The sequence below is a fragment of the Lissotriton vulgaris genome, chromosome 12, assembly GCF_964263255.1.
Source record: "Lissotriton vulgaris chromosome 12, aLisVul1.2, whole genome shotgun sequence".
In the NCBI taxonomy this organism is placed as follows: Eukaryota; Metazoa; Chordata; class Amphibia; order Caudata; family Salamandridae; genus Lissotriton; species Lissotriton vulgaris.
The window spans coordinates 412,756,371-412,773,227 of NC_141700.1; the positions used below are offsets into that span (position 1 = coordinate 412,756,371).

The 16,857-nt window shown below is 40.8% G+C and overlaps 1 protein-coding gene across 4 annotated transcripts in view; it reads right to left on the reverse strand.

The window, feature by feature from the left end:
• Positions 1–16,857, reverse strand: part of RPGRIP1L (RPGRIP1 like) — a 1,159,147-nt gene that overhangs the window by 350,342 nt on the left and 791,948 nt on the right. For all 4 annotated transcript variants that reach the window (XM_086945185.1, XM_086945184.1, XM_086945187.1 and 1 more), the window contains exon 20: positions 489–551. In XM_086945185.1, coding sequence (XP_086801311.1) covers positions 489–551 — 63 coding nt within the window. The remainder of the gene's footprint in view (positions 1–488; positions 552–16,857) is intronic.

Sequence of the window (16,857 nt, forward strand, 5' to 3'; positions counted from 1 at the left end):
GGTGGAGCAGTAGGGAATGCACTTTTGGAAGTTGAGGCTTGGACCACCAAGCTCTCCGGGGTGGGGTGTTGCCAGGAGGTGGCATCTGGCGATCATCCTGTCCACGGGAGCCCCCATGTTGGGCCTGGACCACGTGCACAAAAGGACGTTAGTGAGGGCCTCATTAAATGGCATCAGGGCCTCCTAGGAGCACGCTGCCGGTTGAAGCACATCAGTCAGGAGGCTAGTCCTGACCGCCACCGTTGGAAGCTGGAGGTTGAGGGCCACAGCTGCCCTACATAACAACACATCGTATGACGCTCCCTCCTCCGTAGCCATGGTAGGAAACGACAACATGTTACTGTGTAATGCTGCACATGGGGTATATTCAAGAGGTGAGGAATCCACAGGCAGATGAATCTTTCAGAATATGGACTTTACTACAATGATCCAAATGAAAAAAAATAATCCTATAAAATTTTCTTAAAACACACCACATCAATACAAACCTCAGGAACATTTTCTTCCGTGATTTGCAGTGGTTCTTTGACTTCAACAACGTCAACAGGATTCTAAATTGTACATAAAACAGTAAGAAAGTAGTATGATAACATTTTAAATTTTTTTAAATCCACTGTACATTTCATCATTTACTTAAATATACATTTTTTTAGTGGAACTTTAAAGGTTTATTGTTACAGTGCAAATGTGAAATAATGGTTTTCTAGAAAAGGAATCATTGTATGCTAACTATTTTTGTCTTACCCTTCTAATGTCAATGACACGGTAGCAACGATTTTCCCATTTTCTTTAATGTAAAATAATATATTAAACATTGAAATGTAACATTTAATAGGAACAGTTACTCACCAAACACTATCCTAGCATTAACTGTTATACTGTTCTGTATCGTTTTCAGGTGCATTTATTCAATACTTCATTATATTCATTAGGTACAAAAGCACTATGGTGCATGGGTAGCAAGTTACTTCATAGGTTGTGCTTGTTTGGAAGAGTGTGGGTTTGTAGTGTGGCCAAAGTGGGCGATGTTTTGGTGGTGTGCATGGTGACCAGAGTAGTGATTCTATGTTGCTGTGTTGCAGTGTGTAGTGGAATGAAAAGGAATAAACAACCAAATGCTTAAGATTTACAGTTTTTCTTTCTTTTTAGAAGGTTATGGTGTTCAAGTATAGCATAGGCAAAAAGAGTTTGGGTATCATGCTTGATGAGGAGTATCTTGGTCTTCACATGTCACTGTAATTGGGTAGCTACACCTGCTTCAAGTGGATCAAAGAAAAGTCAATGACAGCTGTGCAGTTGACGGTGCCCACTAGTTTTATGATGGAGATTTTGTTTGCTGGCTCTTGAGTAGTGAATGCTTATCTGAGGTAGAAATTCTAGGTGTTCTTTAATTGCAAGATGTTTCTGTTCTTTGAAGGGAAAAAAATCCCATATGTGGCTGAGGTGTCAAAGATGAAAGCCTTCTTCTGGAAGGCTTGGTTGGCAGCACTGCCAGTCAAGAACAAAAGCTTTTTATTTTCTTCGGTGCATATTTATGAAGTGTTACTTGAATGAAATTTGAAACTGTACTGTAGATGGCCATGCTGATAATATAGAGTGTGATGAAGGAGGAGCTTATATCCACAGGTAGCTGGTGAAGCAATTGAAGGGTTGGCTTTATATGTCAGATAGGTCACATAAATGTAAGAGCTTTCTTCCTACAGCACTTTAGACTCTTTGAGAAAATCGATGTTAATTATTTTTATGTTTTATAGGCAGGACATGATAAGAGTGATGGATACCTCTAGCTTCTGTGGGAAAACTAAAATATGGACAGTATATCAAAGAATTTTGCAGTGTGGAAAGGGCTCCTTGTGACTTGGTTTACTTGGGGGGATAATTAATAAGAAGGAGCCTAAGCTCAATTTCAGATATTGTACATATTAGGGGTAGTGGGCAGATTATCTATCACCAGACTGTTGTAAGCTAGTAGATATTCCATTCTCCATGGGTTAGGATCTTGATTGGTGATGTGTCAAATTCAGCTTACTGGTCAACAGCTTGGAGGCAAGAGTTTAAATCTTAAGTGCCTACTTATTGCAGTTTGGATATGCTGTCTATGATGTATTGAAAGCGGACATAACACTGATGAAGAATTACATTATTTCTTATAGCATCATTGGACTGATTTGCAGATTCCCAGTACTCCCACATAATAGTTTACTTCACTTGACATATGCTGTAGGAATGCGGATGTTGTTACATCTATTCAATTTATCAAATGGCCAAAAGAGATTGGATCATCATGAAATTGGATTATTTGTAATTAAATCACAAGAGCCGGACGGGGGATGGGCTCCTACGTTTGTGATTATCTGTCTATGTGAATATGCGGAAATGTGTTCGGAAAAACTGTATAGGATACCGAAGTACACATTTTTGTTTCGTATCAATGTGTCTCCATATTTTGTTTAGGCTCTCTTTCCCTTTCATTGTACTATCTCAAATTTCCTGACTTTTGTGGGGCTCTGTGGTATTAATTCTTGTGATGGATGTTGTAAATCTAGATCCACATGTCTGAACTGTTTGGGATCTATCAGCATGTTCATGTGACACCACAGGGCATTCTCGCACCTCCGGAAATCTCATGGTCTGATTATATATAATCTTTCTTATGTCTTGTATTATGGATACTGATCGATTAGGCAATCTGATCTCCTCAATGATATTGCATTGACTTATGAAATATAGATTTCTTGGGTTGGAAGATAACTCGTCTCTCCCTTTCTTTGAAATCCCCCTTCTCTGTGACTTACACCAACTGGCATGTTAGTCTGATCAGCCAATTGATTTCCACGTTTTGGAAATATTGCACCACTGGCTAAGTACTAGGAACTCTCTAAGCCCTCATGGCAACTTGTAGTGATGTTAGATATGATATTTTCATTATTCTCTTGTGGACTTGTATATTGCATGGTCCCGAGACAGTGCATGTTTTACTCTAGTTCAGTAAGGAAACCATCCTTATTTACAAAACAATGAGTGACATGGTTAATTTCCACCGTTCCATGATGGTAGCCATGCTTGCAGTGCATCATAATCTATTGATAACCAATTGGCATTTTTGCACTGTGCCACAACTGTGAAATTGTTCTATACAAATTGGTTTCTTTAAACATACATTTGGTTCCGTATGAATACATGTGATGATATGACTTTGTGTATTATAGGCATTACTCTGCCCGCTGTAAATGTATAACGGTTTCACTTGGATGTAATCTGTATAAAATTTCAATCATGATTCGGTACATTGTGGAGGATCCCAAACAGACTGCACTCTCATGATCTTATTATTTTGCCATAGTGACTCTGTTTGCATCATATGCATCACCAAACTTTAAACGAACATGTGGCCGCCTCACTAGCATTTTATACACCATCTACTTCACACCAACTATGGGACCCAGTACACATATTATGGCATTTTCTATTGTAACTTTTACTTAATTGCCTATATGGGTAGTGTAATGATTTACAACTCTGAACAGATTCTACATCCAGGACCTTAGCTCTTTACTAGTTTTACCCCATTTCAATATGGCGGACTGACTTGTTGTGCCTACATCACCCATTTCAAACAAACACGTGACTACGGCATGTTAGTTTTGCCCAGGCGGTGCCGCCTTTAAAAGACTTTGAGCAGGAAGACTCGGCTAGCTTTCTTTAACCGGACACCAGACTCAGAGGGATTTCTCTGGGTTTGCATCTCTGTGACACCCATTGAAGTAAATGGGCATTGTATCTCATGGGGAATCCCTACATCGTTAGTCAGCGGTTATCGGTGGGAATCCTTATTGTCTGAGGTACCTTTTTCAAGTGAGTGGCTAAATGCAACTATGTGGGACTGCATACTTTCCTTGGGTGATGTCGATGTTATTCACGCATGCCCAGACTCCGGGGAAATTTTTTCCTTTATATGAATAGGGATTTGTGCTCATTGTGTATCATTGGGTCATTCATCCTAAGTTCCTATTGAAGTATGTAGGTTGGCAGTGCCAACCCTTAGTGCTTATAATATATTTTATGTGACAACTGAGCATAAAACAGATTTTCAGCTTGGTCGAGGGGGGTGTCTTGGGTGTGTCCACATGGCACCATCCTGGCACATAACATATTTTTTATGTAACTAATTCACATCAATATGATGTATATGCTTTACACTTATTTTTTTATCTGAACTTACATTGGGATTTTGCCGTTCCGCTTGCCCACAGGTGCCATGTATAGGGTGGAAATCCCCCCTACCAAAACAGATACGGAACACTGATATCTAGGACTCATACATGGATTGATTCCTGTAAACCTTGATTCTAGAATACATATCTAACAATATTTATTGCATATAGGTTTGAACATCTACTTTACTCTCCATTTTTAACCTTGTTCGTATCCCTGGAAAACATATATCTTGCGAGGTGCTGCCCTTCTTTTTGGGGTGATTGTAATGTAATGTAACCAATGCTTATATAGCGCACTGTGACCCAGCGGGTATCCTGGCGCTGTGAGACGACGGGCCTGTGATAAGGGAAAATTTAGCATTACGCTCTAGGGTAGAGCCAGGTCTTAATTTTTCTTCTAAACTGCAGTAGATATTACATCTGCCGTAACATCCTGGGTAAGCTGTTCCAAAGCCTTGCTGCAAGGACACTGAAGGCTCGCCTCCCCAGTCTAACTCTTCTGATCGATGGTACCTTCACCCAGTTAGCCGAGGATGACCGAAGACAGTGAGTAGGAGCATACCAGCTGAATTTGTTCTGCAGTGGTAAGGGCCCCAGACTATGCAGTGCCGTAAACACGACACAAAGGGATTTATAATGAATCCTCTGCAAGATTGGGAGCAAGTGAAGTTCCGCAAGGGCCTGGGAGGCAGAGGACTGGCCAGATCTCATCAAGGCCAGCTTTGCCGCCGCATTCTGGATTCTCTGTAGTCTCCCAATTTAATACTTTGGGGACTCCAGCAGCAAAGCATTGCAGTAATCCAGTCTGCTCATAATGATACTCCTTATTACCAGTGCACGTGTCTGAATAGGAAGCATGGGCAGAATTTTCTTTAGGGCCCTAATAAGGGAGAAGCAACTCCCAACGGCCTAGTTGGCGTGTGTTTCCAAGGTCAACTTATCATTAAAACAGATTCCCAAATTGTGAACAGTCTTAGATGGTGCCATAGGAGGATCAGCAGGAATGTGACAAAAGTCCGTTGGGAAAGGATGTGCCACAATACATAAAATCTCTGTTTTATCTGCATTAAATTGCAGAGAATTGTTTCTCCCCCAGTGTACCACATCCAGCATACAGGTATGGAAATAATGTAGAGTGGTTGACTGATCACCCTCCAGGGAAAGGATGAGCTGGGTGTCATCAGCATAGTTCACCAAGCCTATATCATAAGATTTATTGACGTCCACCAAGGGATGCATTTAGGCGTTAAATTATATAAGGCTAATCGCAGATCCCTGCAGAACCCCATAGCGTATCTTGGTGAACTTTGAGTGGAAGGGTGGAAGAGTCACTGCCTGACATCTGTCAGACAGATAAGAATGAAGCCACTTCTGCGCCAGACCCACAACCCCCACTCCTTCCAGCCGTTTCAGGAGGCCCTTATGATCGACTGTGTCGAATGCGGCAGACAGGTCCAACAGGATCAGTATGGCGGATTGCCCCCCTGTCTGCATGCATGCAAAGATTGTCCAACACAGTCAGTAGGGCGGTCTCCGTCCCGTCTGCTGGGCCGAAGCCGAATTGCAGGTCCTTCAGTATATCATTTGCCACCAGACACTGGGAGAGCGCCTTGCTTACCAGTCGCTCAATGATCTTCACCGGGTATGGAAAGAGAGAGATGGGCCTGTAATTTTTGAGAGATGCAGGGTAAAGTGAAGGTTTTTTCAATAAGGGGGATACAACTGCTTGTTTCCAGCAGAATGCAACAATCCTGCAGCACAGGGATAAGCTACACTGCTGTCTTAACAAAGGGAATAGTTCAGCTCCTAGTGCTTTTCCAAACCCTACGGGGAAGAAGGTCCAGGGGTGAACTAGAGGAAACACCCAATGCTACTTTAATAAAATGTTCCACCGAAGGTATATCGAAGTGATCAAGAAGGGGCCTCTAACCCAATGTTTTGCTCACCCCGGTCCATCCCTCCTTCACATCCTGTGGGGGTCCACAAGCCCCAACATCAATGCTATCCCCTTCTAACCTTTTGATAATTTTACAGATCTGGTCTTCAAGAAAGACAGCCAAACTATCACACAGTTCCTGCGTTGGGGAGATCTTTTTTTTGTGCAGGCGGGGCTGGTGATATCATTCATGATTTTAAACACACTCTTGGTGCTATTAGGTGCCTTTAAGATTACATCTGCAAAATATTCAGCTTTAGCAGAGACAATATATTTCTTATAGTTGAGGATATTCTCCTTCCAGGCAACCTTATCTGTATCAAGATACCCCTTCCTCCACCGCCGTTCCACCGCCGTTCTGCCTATCTGCAGCCAAGTTTAAATTTTTACAGTTCAGCATTGAACCAAGGGGCAGAGGGTTTGCCTACTTTTTTACCAGTTTGATGACCAAGTGATTCATCGTAGTTCATATACAAGAATGGTTATTTCATATATATGGTTTTGTTTTTTTAGATGATGCATTTAGAATCGCATTGCATGTGGGAAACAATGCTCATTAATTGGACTACAGGATTGGAATCTTCTTACACCAGTATTTTCTGGTATGTGCCATTGCTCTTCTGTTCCACCTGCCTCTTCGCATGTGGTTCTTTTACATCTTTGCCTGATCACGGTTACGAGCACATGATTAACACTATGGTCAAATATACCAAGTGGACATCCCAATCCTTTTTGGATGGCCTGGTTCTACCAATGCCATTGGCACTCCGTTTTTTAACTGTATATGGATTAGTGTGGACATTACTACTTGTTATTTTCCTCTGCGTTTGGTCACCTTTTCATTCATCTTTCTCAATTTCTTCTTTGCCACTCCCTCTCCTTGCACTATGCAGGTCTTTTCTTCGTGCCATATCACTCCTCCTCTCATATCTTTTCTTATGATTACGATTCATATTACTTTTTCTTTTCTTCTCCAATATAAATCAAGGTTACATCATGTTAATTATCATCTTTTGTTCATTGTCATGGTGGTGTAATATTGTTTATCAAATTGTGTGTCACTGTGTTCATTAGGTGTATATATATATATATATATATATATATATATATATATATATATATATATATATATATATATATATATTTATATTTGTATAGTTTGCTTATATGGCATATGTATCTATTTAACGTACAGCCTTAAGAAGTCCATTGTCTATCGGAAGAAAGGCGTTGGCTGGTTTTTATGAGCATTTTTAAGAAGCAACAATAAAAGAAGAACACTACTGGATTGTTCGAGATTCATTGTCATTAGTTGTAAAATACTCATGTGTTTATTATTTATTTGTATTTGGTGCACCACTGGTCTTTGCATATGTGCCGACGTATTGTAGTTTTTCCTGCTTTAGCATGACCTGCCTGTTGTCGATGTATCTGTAATACGCTAGGACAAGGACTTGATGTGATCAAGAAGCAGGCTGAGGTACATATTGGAGAGGAGAGGTAACATGATTGATCTTTGACAAATGCCTAATCTGATGTGAATTTTAAAGGGGGAGAGGTAGGATGGTTACACTGATGCCAAGTTCCTTTAAACTGAGTAGGCGGGTGTGGAGATGGACTGTTTTGGCTGCGTCTGACAGGTCAATCAGTAGCAGTGCAGCAAATCCATCTCTATACACAGTTGTCTTCAGGTCATACCAAAATCAGATCTCGACAGGTTCAGTGCCTCAGCTGGGGAGGAAGAATATTCATAAGTCTTTCCGAGATCAAGCCAATAAAGATCATTCAGTAGCTGGCTGGGGGTGCTGGATTGAGTTTCCTCTTGAAAAAGTGGTTTAATGTAAATGATATTGAGATCTAAAGGTGAGGTGTCTAAATTTATTGAATTGTTGAGGATGACTTTTTGCCGAGTGCAGCAATTGTAAAGAAGGGATATACTTGAAGAAATAAACCGAGCAGATGTCTATTGGGAAACCAACAGAGCCACTTGCTTTAACCAGTTCTTTGCGCTGGGATTTGGAGAGCTGTTTCAAGAAGGCCATATCTTTGGAAATCATCTTGTAGATCATATTATGAGTAGGTTATTTGTTGGTCATCGTGTTTGTATTGTTTTCCTCCACAATGTTTGTTTTTGAGACAAAGTGGTCTGCAATTACATGACAGAAGTATTAGGACTCTATGGTTTTGATATTGGTGCACTATGGTATGTGGAATTCTGTGAGGATTCTATGTTGTTTTTGGCAGGGCATTTGACTGTGTGCTCACTGGGAGTAGTGGAGTCTTTATGCCTTCTTGTTGGGTGGTTTGTAGATCCTTTTGCAGCACTGTCATTTTGGGTGTCTGATTCTTTTACTGTTGTCCTAATGCATCAGGTATTTTCTGTCTTGAGGTTTTTATCTTTGAGTTCTGAGACCTTCAAGGACGTCTTCATAGGTATCAGTTTGTTGATGCCAGTGTAGAGCTGATGCATATCCATTGTAACGTTGGGGGTGAAATGGTAATGACATGGGAGTGGGAGGATTTGACTGTACTTCAGTTTCTGTAGATCACTTAGACAATTATTTTTAAAATCTGCAGAAACAGCATCATGTTTCCATTGTCTTGCTGGAGATTTGAATCATGAACAACACTGGCTAGAGTTAAAAACTTAAAAGTGATACTAGATGTGCCTCTGCAATGAGATGGTAGAAATATTAATCAGTGTGACTTCACATTAATTGCCAAGCAAATTAATAGACTTCTTTCAAGACCTGATTTAATTCAAAATGTAACATCGTTCTTAATCTGCCAATTGGACGCAATCCAAACTGCAATAAGAGAAACCCAGCGGGCAGCTTTGGTCACTTCTCTAGTTAACAGAGAGCTGATATTAATAATATATTGAGGACCATTACTTTCTAGTCAGTTATAGTGTAACCCTAACCTCACACTTGTAAACAACGTGAAGTTGCATTTGAATGTACTTCGAAACATTAGTAGTGAGTCCAACTAACTATAACCTGGGAATTTCAATGGTTTTGTATGAGTAAAATGTTCAGCTAACTATAACTGGTGTGATGTTATGGTTTTTTCAGTGAATTTCAAAGGTTTTTTAAATGCTAATTCCTAACTATAACAATTGCGAAACCTATGTTTTTTTGTGAATTTCAGTGAATATATATATATATATATATATATATATATATATATATATATATATATATATATATATATTCACTGAAAAAAAACATAGGTTTCACAATCGTTATAGTTAGGAGTTAGCATTTAAAAAAGATTTGAAATTCACAAAAAAAACATAGGTTTCGCAATTGTTATAGTTAGGAATTAGCATTTAAAAAAACCTTTGAAATTATATATATTTCAACTCGGCTTATTTAAAGCCTTATCAATGTCCTTAAACAAGCGTGAGGCCAAGTCTGGTGTTTTAATGGCGATTAGTTTAACGCCTTATCCAATTCTTCTCTGGTCTATACAAATACAGGGTACAATTCAAGTGTACACCTCGATCCACAATACACGGTAAATGGGCACTTAGCCCGCATAGACCGGAGAAGAAATGGATAAGGCGTTAAACTAATCGCCATTAAAACACCAAACTTGGCCTCACGCTTGTTTAAGGACATCGATAAGGCTTTAAATAAGCCGAGTTGAAACTACCTCACCCACAATGCCTCATAATTGTCAAAGTGGAGTGTAGGGTATAAATATCTGAAACTAAAGACGGACTTGTAACTACCGTGATCAAGAACAGTTTTGTTCGAAACGCGTAGGTGAAGGAAGTATTTTAGAGCTGGAATAAATAGTTTTGAAATCCATCCGAGAAGAGTGCGGCATCATTATTTTTGCTACTAAAAAAAAAATATATATATATATATATATACACACACACATATATATATATATATACACATATATATATATATACACATATACACATATATATATATATACACACATATATATATATACACACATATATATATATATATATACACATATATATAGATTTATATACACATATATATATATACACATATATATGTATATACACACACACACACATATATATATATATATATATATATATATATATATATATATATATATCGAAGAACACTCTTCTGTCTCGTTTTCTCGCAGCCTGAGTAGAAAGAGCAGGGACCACAGGATTCTTTTTAAATACCGTTCTGTTTATTTAGGATACACAGACAAAAACGGAAGCCATAATGCGTTTCATCCCTCCCGGAGGACTTGATCACATGACGCGGTGCTACCAATGGCACTTGTTTTTAAAGGTTACACTTTTTTCTTTTTTTAAACATTACTTTTCATTGGGTGAAAGTATTCCACGTGATTTTTTGTGCAAAACTGTGCTGGGTGCTATCTAGCATGCTAAACTGCATTAAAATACATTTTAACATCCACATTTTTTCATGGTATTTATCATTTTTCTTTTCTAGTACCTGGATAAACCACAAAATAAAAGAGCAATATTCATTGTTTGGGCCTTATTTCAATGTTTAGCGAATTTTGTAAACTATGTTGTTCAATCCATTTAAACAGCAACTGAATGAGGCAATATCCCTAATGTATTACACTGATCAGTCAAACTATTATTTTCTAGTTTGCTTCGTCAGATGGAACAATTCATTTTCAATAAATATTGATTAATAAATATGCATAAATATATAAATAAATAAGCATAAATACCCATATTTACACATGCTTAAATATCAATACAAACCCAATAAATATACATTTAAAAAGCCATCCTCTCAAATATATAAATAAAAATCATCAAGTCAGTATTGCCTGATTGTATAAATTACTATGTAAAAATAACATGTAAACACCATCTCATTGAGCCCATGTTTACAACACTTTTATTCCTTGTTTTTAGTTTTTTTGCGGTGTATTGGGATAAATCCCATTTGACTCATGGTGTCTGATTTTTATAATGGGACCCTAGGAATATGCCCAGTTACCTGATCTCTTATTTCAATTCGCTAAGTTGGTATTCTCGTACCTGGATGTCAATATGCAAAAAAGTGCATGTGCAAAACACGAAAGAACAAAAAGTGCATGTTGTGCCACATTAAAAAGGTTTAAATAGCTTAAAAGACTTTTGGGGAAATTGTTCTTTTATAAACAGTATGAATACGTTTGGGCGGTATTCAAATCATCTTTGGTTTGTTGAATTATATATGTATAGTGCTTCTTATTTGCGAACATAGTCGTGCTATGCACATTCGGATTAATCAAAAAAAGTCTCTAACTAATCAAGGACGCTAGCTGTACACATAGGAAATAGAGTTGCCACCCTAGATTTCATAGGCTTGCATGTAGTTCCTCTGAACTATTCAGTCCATTAGGATGCTTACTGTCCAAATTTAAAATGTAATGCATCTCTAATAGTCTCAAAGTTTTCTCTCTGTCGCCTCCTCTTTTGTTTTTTGAGACCGAATCAATGAGGAAATATTTAAGATCCTTTGGGTTACCTTCATGTTTATCTTGAAAATGGCGGGCCACAGGGTATAACTGACCGTGGTTTTTGATGGCTCTTATGTGTTGGAGCACCCTTTTATGTTCTGGTAAGATGGTACTTCCGATGTATCTTAATTGGCATGGGCACTCCAACACATACACCACATGGTCAGTCTTATAGTTCAAAGCCTTGGTTATGTCCTTGTTTGGCCCACCAAAGGCGGTAGAGTAGTCTGTGGTATTCACCCCATGTTGGCAGGCTTTACAGACCTTAAATTTGAAAAATCCTTTCCTTTGCGCCAGCCAAGAGCCCTTGGCTGGAGGACCACAGGGGTCATTATCCACTACCACATCTTTCATGGATACCTCCCTTCTATATGTTATAGAAGGTCTTTTGGGAACGGTTTTACCTATTATAGGATCCTTTTTAATGAGATAGCAATTCTTATTGATAATCTTTCTTGTCGGTTGTATTCCAGAATGAATCTAAAATCACTTGAAGTTTCTTCTTGGACAAGTTGAGTGCTTGTTAGCATTTCTCTATCAACAAGATTGCACTTAATCAGTGCATTTTTTAGACAATTGTTGGTGTAGCCTCTCGCTTTGAACCTCTTAATGCATTCACCTTGCGCTAACTGTAGCACCTCGCTGCTACTGCAAATTCTCTTTATGCGCAGTAGCTCGCCATAAGGAATGCTTTGTATTAGGTGGTCGGGGTGTGCACTACTGGCATGCAGGATTGCATTTCCTGCCGTAGGCTTTCTGTTTAATTTAGTCTCCACCCTCCCTTGATCTATATACACCTCAACGTCCAAGAATGTCACACTGGTTCTACTCATATTGGCGGTAAGTTCAGGTTTAGTGAATCAATAAACTCACTTGCATCTTTTTCTGTACCCCGCCAGCCCAAAAACAGGTCATCAATGAACCTCCACCAGCACTTCACATGATTGGTTAGTTTCTTCGAGTAGTTTGCCATGACAACCAGCTCGTCCCACCATCCCATGTATAGACATGGGGAGAAGCTGGCTCCCATGGCAACCCCATGCAATTGTTGATACAATGCATTTTGAAACATGAAAATGTTATTAGTTAAACACAGTTCAACCATGTTGATAATCATTTTGCTGTGCTCTCCATATTGAGGTCCTCTCCTTGCCAGATAGTACTTCAAGGCTCGAAGTCCATCAATGTGTTTGATGGATGTATACAGTGAGGTTACATCTAGGGTAATCAAAAGGTATTAGTCATGCCATTGGAAATTTCTCATTTTAATCAGGAAGTCCCCTATAGGAGTCTAGTTTTTTTAACGTGTTCTTGTAAAAAGAAATCCACATATTTGGAGGTGTTTTCAAATATGCTGTTTTTGGCTGATATGATCAGCCTTCCTGGTGGGTTAGTCTTATCCTTATGCACTTTTGGTATGAAGTACACAATTGGGATTGTTGGATTGGCTATCCACAGGTACTTGTACTCATCACTTGTCAACATGCCCATCTCTCGCCAGGCCATCAGTTTTATTCGAAAAGATGATTGTATTGCACTCAAGGACATTTTGTTACTACTACCGTAGCAGGATTCGTCACTTAGGTGGTTCATGGCTTCTTTGAGATAATTTTCCTTTTTCCATAACACCACGTTTCCACCTTTGTCGGCGTTTCTCACTACTATTTCTTTGTTGTTCTTAATCTTTGTCATTAATTGGTGGTATTGTAGTTCTTTTTTGTTCTTCCTGGTTCTGGTTTTCTCTCTGTGTGCAACTTTATTTAAATTCTTTAAATCTGTAATGACTAGTTCTTGAAAAATGTCGATTTTGTCCTTTATCATAAGTGGATAAAACGCAGAGGGTGGTTTAAAGGGTGTCTTACACAGCACCATTTGGCTTCTTTGAGCATTTTCTGTTGGAATTCCACTTGTTTGGTTTTCCTCTTGTATTAGATTATACAGAGTCTCAACCAAATCTTGTGAGTCGTGATTGTTGGTGGCATCCATTTCTTGCTCTTGCGATGTATTAATATCCATTGTAGATAATATTTCCACATTTTGTGTTTTTTTTAGTTTGTGCGTGAAATTTACGCAATTTGAGTTTTCTGACACTTTTATAGATGTCTACTCTCGATTTTGTGTAATTAAATTAGCTTTCCGGACAGAAGGAGAGTCCTAAAGCTAGTAGCTGTATTTTTGCAGTGTTAAGAGTCATGTCAGTTAGATTAATCACTATCATTTCACTAGTTTCTTTTGTGTTGGTTTGGCATACTTTTTCTAATATTTCTTCTGTTGTTTCTTCTGCTGTTTTTTGTTGTTCGTTCCTTCTTCTGTTGGCCTTTCTTCTCTCCTTCCGTTTTTTAGTCCCTCTCGAATTCCGCCGGCCTGTTGTTTCCTTGGTCTGAGCGATTGGAGACGCTCCATACATAAAAAATCGACTTCTTCAGTTAGAGTGTGTCTGCGGGCTGTTGACGATTTTGTTTTACTGCGTGTATCCGCTTCCGACCCACTTTCCACAGCTGAACTTTCCTCAGATTCTGATGTCAGGTCTGGATGTTGATTTTCACCCTCAACCCCTTGTTTTGCTCCCTTGTTGTCCACTTTCAACGGATCAAATTTTCGTGCAAAGGTAAAAATTCTTCCATGCTCATAATCACATTGATCTCTGTGAAATTTGTAAGCCTTGAGCTCTCTTATAACATCCTCTTCTTTTTTTAAGCCTTTTTTCATATCAGCTTTTAATTTATCGATTTCCTCCTGCTGTTCCATTGTGTCCAATTCCTTAGTTATGTTTTCAATGGCCTCGGCCAGTTTAGTACAGTCTTTCTCCGCATATTTAACGAGGCTAAAAAGCAATTTACGTGAAGAATCCAAGTTTGTCTCTGCCCACTCGCGCATCATCTCGCGTTCAGGCGCTTCGTAGCTTGGAGCAATGAGTATTCTCAGACCGCGGGGAACTCTCCCCACGTCAATATAACGTTGCAGCGACTTGTGTGACCAAGGTCGAGGATCCTGCCGAAACGCGTTACAGCATGTAAATACAACAATAAACTTACCTGAAGACTGGAACTGCGGTGTCGGTGTCTGGCTGAGAGATGCTGAGTTGGTCGTGGATGGATGGATGTGTGTGTGTTTGTGTGAGTGCGTGTGTGTGTGCGTGTGTGTGCGTGTGTATGCGTGTGTGTGTGTGTGTGTGTGTGTGTATGTGTTTGTCTGAAAAAGTATTGTTTTGACTTATACTGGGTGCTCCCTTGTGTCTAAACAAAGCTAAACCTCTCTGAAGAGCTCTAATGAGATCTTCCTGGGATAACAAGATGATTTCCGGTGGCGCTAGAGAGCGAGCAGAGCGAGTGAGCAGAGCGCAGCAGTGAGCGCGGCGGTGGCGGCGGCAGCGAAAGCAAGCTAGCAAGCGAGCGCCGAGACCCGAGCAAAAGTAAAAGCAGAACAGAAAACCCGCAAAATTTAGAAGTCGCGAAGAGGAAGCGAAGGAAGTCGCTGGAGAGCCGCGAGAGCCGTGGGAGAGGAATCCGGGCAAATTCAGGCAAACTCGGGAGAATTCGGGAGACGCCGGCATTTTACACCTCCGCCGAGCACGAACATTGCCGTAACCCGCTCGAACCGAACCAGGGCTCTACACAAACGCACTAGAGCCCCCCCCCACCCTCCCCAAGGCTGGGGGAGGACCAGTGGCAGTAGCGGCGGTGGCGGACTCTCTGGCCCCCCCAGGCACCCAGTGAACCAGGCAATCAGACATCCAGACAACCGGCTCTCAGTAGGCAACAGCAATTCCCAGCGTTTCTCAGCCAATGGGGGGAGGAGAGAGGTGAGCCGCAGCAAGCAGCGAAGCAGCGGGCAGGAAGTGTCGAAAGGAGCAAGGTGAGAGCGCAGCCCTGCGCAATAGTCCAGCCTCACCCGTACTCACCTGTATTCGCCCCGGACTGCTAGCACCACTAACACTGCTGACAGGCGGCAGTGGCCCCCTCTAGCACCCCCCAGGCCATAGTAGCCCCCTCCAGCACCCCCCAGGACTAAGTGAGGCTTAGAGGGGGGGAGCAAAGTATCGGTCAAGTCAGCAGGTGGTCGCTACCATTGCGCCACCCTTGTGTCACGAGGGAGACAAGGGCGAATAAGGGCGACGAAAAGTGGGACACAGCCCGCAGCCCAGCGGACTAGCAAAGACAGGCAAATAGTAAGCGAGGAAATCAAATTGAAGAACCAGGCTCAAGGACGAAGACCATCTGCGGGAGGAAGAGGAAGAGGGAGCCATGCTCTTCCATTAGCTGGCTCATAAACTTATAACCTCGCAGCCCATCCTTCATACACTGCCGTGTTGGTCTGCACTGGACCACGCCAAGACCCCAGTACCCTTTCACCAAGGTTTAGGGGGGTAAGGAGGGGACAGGAGCAGGCGCCAAGTTCCAGCCGGTGAAATGAGATCAGGGAAAATGTCACACCCGGTGGAAAGTAAAAAGCACCAAAAAAAACGAAGAAGCTGACGCAGAAGACAAACCGACAGGGGCCCAATCGAGCCAAGGTAGAGGCTGGTTTCAGCACCAACCCCTGAAATTACATCAAATCCCACAAGAAAATCGGGGCTATTAAAATTCTTTTATCTAAAGGACCCTATTGCTGCAATTTATGCACCAACAGCTGAGGCCAGCAATTTGCCAAACCCTATTTCCCCAATTAACGCACCCTCCCCACCGGCTAAAAGGCCGCCGAACAGGACCCATGATCAACAAGGGCTAAATCCCCCTCTGCAACCCAAGGGCCCTCTACCCCAGGGAAACTCAGCGTTTGTTACCGCACAAGTGCATCACCCAAACCCCTATTCAGGGGTAAAAGACCACGCTCAAATCTCAAAGGATACTGCGGTTGATCCCATCGAAAAGGATATCAGTCGGAACATAAACAACAGCATAACACTCACCGATCTGGTTGAAGTAATGGCTCTTAAAGGCCCAATAAGTCTCAATGAGGGACTGGCAAGTCTCAGCAATTCGCCCTTAGCATCCCCTTGTGACGGAGATCCATGGCTAAAACCGCTGTTTTTATCAAATGACTCCGAATTAGAGGAACTTACAGAGAGAATATCTATGTACTTAGATACTCAAGGCAGAGTACTACGAACCGATCCGAGTCCCAAAAATCATCACTCGAGTCTTGGTTTGGCGATGTCCACCCCACGCTGCCCAGCGGAAAAAAGAAGCCATCATAATCTCACAATAAATGACA